The sequence below is a fragment of the Dipteris shenzhenensis genome, chromosome 16 (genome assembly GCF_047967505.1).
Source record: "Dipteris shenzhenensis isolate YYH24624 ecotype China chromosome 16, Dip_SZ_1.0, whole genome shotgun sequence".
Taxonomy (NCBI): domain Eukaryota; kingdom Viridiplantae; phylum Streptophyta; class Polypodiopsida; order Gleicheniales; family Dipteridaceae; genus Dipteris; species Dipteris shenzhenensis.
In genome coordinates this window covers 10873020-10877180 of record NC_141611.1, presented here as the reverse complement: position 1 = coordinate 10877180, position 4161 = coordinate 10873020, and the positions used below count along the sequence as shown (strand labels likewise).

Genomic DNA, 4161 nt, shown 5'->3' with positions numbered 1-4161 from the left:
CAGTTTGAAGCTACGTCGCTGACGCGGACACTCCGCTGGATGCCACCTCGACTCGTTACCGGAGCCCTGGGCCCTGGCGGCCCAAGTACCCCGGTTAGGACAAGTCACAAAAAGATGCAACACTCTGGCGCCACGGAGGCAGAGGCGTCTTGGGAATCGGGTCCAATTGGATAGCCTTCGCGACACGTGTGCTTAGACTAAGAGAAGACGTGCCACGTGCTCGTCGAAGATGGCTTACAGCTGGGAGCCACGTCGGCAGACGCCGCTGTAGAATGGTAAAGGCCGTCGATTTGGCGGCGGGTGGCAGGGGCCTCTAAAAGCGGGTCCGTAGTAGTGGCTGCGGCACCGTACAAATGCCCGTAAATGAGGATGATTATATGATAAGTCCAGATTTTAAAATTGTACTAAAATCCACAATAAATTTAATGAACTAAAAGGCCTGGATATTTGGGACGCTATGTTTGGAAGAAGAGAGAGAGAGGAGAAAAGTGGTTTGGGAGAGCGGTTTTGGGGAACACAAAACCACTTCAAAAGTCGGGGTTTTGTGTGAGAGCGGTATTGGGGACAAAAACCACTGGTTTTTGGTTTTATTCATCATCTTCATCAACTTCATCTTCTTCGTCGTCTTCATCAAAATCATTTTCTTCATTTTTATCTTCTTCTTTCTTGAGCTTAACAAGATCTTCATCGTCTCTGCTCTCATTTTGCTCCCATGACCAATCAGAATGAGAAAGCAGAAGACCATAGCCACCTCCATCCTCGTGACCAGCTCCCTGGCGTCGACTACTGCATCTCTAGCCCCCCCCCATGGCGTACTCATCCCTCCTCCTTGCTTCTTCTCTTCTTTCCCTTCCTCGCACAGGCTTTTCTCTTGCTGTACCCTCATCTTTTCTGCATCTTGATCGTGAGTTTTTTGTAGTTCTGATCCCTTTCTTCTGCCTGCAGCTCAAACTATCGTGCTCGGCTTCCAGCACTACTTCGTTGTGTTGGGAACATCCGTCTTGATCCCCTCTCTCCTCGTTCCCCTCATGGGCGGTGACAATGTGAGCTCATGCGATTCATAGCTTGTTGTTTTTGTGTCTAGAGATTGATACCCAAACACTGACTTGAGAATGTACGTTGGATACAGGACGACAAGGTGCGAGTGATTCAGACTTTGCTGTTAGCTGCGGGGATCAACACCTTGCTGCAGTCGTTCTTCGGGACCTGTCTGCCAGCAGTGGTGGGTGGTTCTTACGCCTTCATCGTGCCCCTTCTCACAATCATCTACTCGGACGAGCTGCAGGCCATTCAAGACAACCAACTGGTAATCTTGATCTGGCTCTCTTCTCCGCCATAGCCAATCAACTGAGCTATGTTCAAGCACACCATCTCTCTCTCTCTCAAACTGGTGTGTTTGCTTTCTCTTGCAGAGATTTCTGCATACAATGCGTGCGATTCAAGGCGCGCTTATCGTCTCCTCCAGCATCCAGATTATCCTGGGCTTCAGTGGGTTGTGGGGGATCGTTGTTCGGTACTGAAACGCTGTTGCATTTTGCTCTCCCCGAACCGCTTTGCTTCACTAGCTTTGCTTGTCATTGATTTTGACTTCTCTCTCTCAGATATCTAAGCCCTCTCTCTGCTGCCCCGGTGGTTGCTCTCACTGCACTTGGTCTCTATGAGCTGGGATTCCCGGGGGTGTGTATCTCTCGTACAAGGGAATATCTGCATTGCTCGGTTCATTCAATTCATCCATTCAAACTGACAATGTGCTTTGTGTGAGCTTTTCCGATCACAGGTTGCGAAATGTGTGGAAATAGGCCTTCCTGAGCTCATAATTGTCATCATTCTGTCACAGGTAAGTTCATTACGGTATCTTTACCAAAAGGCTCTATTATGTTTTGTTTCTCAGATACGGGAAACGGGATAACTTATACTGCCTCTTTCAGTATCTGAAGACCAAGGGTGGGAAACTCCACATCTTTGAACGTTACTGTATCCTGTTATCTGTCCCGATCATTTGGGCCTACGCTCATCTTCTCACCGTGAGCGGAGCCTACAGGCACTCCCCCACATTAACCCAAAATCATTGCCGAACTGATCGGGCAGGATTGATCGAGGCAGCTCCGTGGTGAGTGTCTTGTAAACTGCGCCTTCTCAATCGGGTCTCCCGTGGTCGTGCTAGCTCCGCAAGATTTTGCAATTTCTCTGCATAAGAACTTCTCATGGTCCGGTGATGGTGGCTATTCCGCAGGTTAAGGATTCCTTATCCTCTGCAATGGGGAGCTCCATCTTTCGATGCTGCTCACGCTTTTGGGATGATGTCGGCTGTCCTTGTCTCGATGGTTGAGGTGAGTCTTCCAATCACTCCAGCTTCGTCGTCAGGGCTGCTCGTCGAGGTTTCCGGTGTTAACCGACCGGTATTGGCTATTCTGGCGTTGCAGTCTACAGGCGGTTATCTCGCAGTTGCGAGATTTGCTAGTGCTACTCCCCCTCCTCCTCTCGTTTTCAGTCGCGGAACCGGATGGCAGGTATAACGAGAACAGTTTCAATCTGCTCAAATGGTGTGTATTCTCCCGCTTTACCATGGTCCGGAGCACCAATAGTAATGATACACGTTTCTTGATTATAGGGACTAGGAGTACTTATAGACGGCATGTTTGGCACTCTCACCGGATCGACTGTTTCGATGTGAGTTCCACAACTGTTCATTTTTGGAATACAATGGCTTTCGACAAAGCTACTCTGCTATTAAAATGCGACCAAGGTTCAAGCCTGCTATGTTTGCAGTGAAAATGCTGGGCTCCTCGGATTGACAAGAGTGGGTAGTCGACGCGTGACGCAGATAGCTGCTGGATTCATGATCTTTTTCTCCTTGTTTGGTACGATTTTGTTATGATACTCGTAATATGATTTTAGCTTCTCGATCGATTGTGATCGATATTTTGTTTTGGCTTGTCGTAAATTGTAACCTTTCAAATTATGATCGATATTTTGTTTTGTTTTTTGTCGTAAATTGGAACCCTTTCAAGCTGTGCAGGTAAGTTTGGTGCTATATTCGCTTCTGTCCCTGCATCAATCTTTGCGGCTTTGTTCTGTGTTCTGTTTGCTAAAGTTGGTAAGTGGTTGCGTTTTGCTGCTTAATTTGTATCGTTCCACAATTGAACTTTTTTTGACGTCTCACTTTTGTTGCACCTTAATGCTTTGCTTTTGTTGTGAAATCGTTTACACTTAAGCTTTAATGCTTTACTGTTATTCACAGTGGCATGCGGCATCTCATTTTTGCAATTTGTAAACATAAATGATTCTCGGAGCAAGTTCATCCTTGGATTATCTGTGTTCATGGGCATTTCCGTTCCTCGGTATTTTAACGAGTATGCGGGTCGAGCAGGCCACGGGCCTGTAAGGACACATTCACATTGGGTAAGAGCACGTGGGTTGCTTCAGTAGTGAGATTTGGAGCGTTTTCTTAATTGGATGTTTGCCAGTTAGGGTGTTTCTCACGATTGTGTCTATTTTATTTTGCAGTTTAACGACTTTCTTTTTGTGATCTTTGCTTCGGCCGCAACAGTAGGCTTTCTGGTTGCATTTGTATTGGATAACTCTCTTCAAAGGAAAGAAGCAAAGAAAAATACGGGGAGGCATTACTGGAAGAAGTTTCGAACATGGAAGTCGGACCCGAGGAATGAGGAATTTTATTCACTGCCCTTCAATCTGAACAAATTTTTCCCCCCGATATAGACACTGGGTTGTGCAGAGTGCCTTCTTTTTTGTTGTGGGTCCTCTAAGAAGCAACATCAATTCCAATTCCAATTGTCGCTTCACTTAACCACTCAGCAATCCCTTCCTTTTTGAACGTATCGCCGTTGTATCTAAGCCTGAGATATATATATATATATATATATATATATATATATAAATTTGTTATCGTGGAGAGCAGATCCTTGTGCAAGTGACGTTTTTTGTTGCACAGGAAATGGGAGGAGAAACCTCATGTGATGATACGTACATTGAGCGATTGGAATCAGGTTCTATCTTCAAAGTTGAAATTCTTCCACTCTATTAAGTCGCCTTATGACGTTCGTCAATGTTTGGCAAGCATTGCCCCCTTTCGAAAAATGTGAAATTTTGCTGAACGTGCGTTATTAGCAAAGTGCGCTGCCTCGACTTGCAGATGTTGTA

The 4161-nt window shown here is 46.0% G+C and overlaps 1 protein-coding gene across 1 annotated transcript; it reads left to right on the top strand.

Moving 5' to 3' along the window:
* Positions 1–682: 682 nt before the first annotated feature.
* LOC147892538 (nucleobase-ascorbate transporter 2-like) lies at positions 683–3878 on the top strand. Its single transcript, XM_087387058.1, has 14 exons — positions 683–812; positions 946–1043; positions 1130–1306; positions 1413–1513; positions 1602–1677; positions 1778–1837; positions 1929–2110; positions 2234–2330; positions 2424–2510; positions 2612–2670; positions 2770–2861; positions 3020–3097; positions 3242–3402; positions 3508–3878. The coding sequence occupies exons 1-14, from the start codon at positions 713–715 to the stop codon at positions 3718–3720; spliced, it is 1581 nt and encodes a 526-aa protein (XP_087243184.1). The 5' UTR covers positions 683–712; the 3' UTR covers positions 3721–3878.
* The last annotated feature ends 283 nt before the right edge of the window (positions 3879–4161 follow it).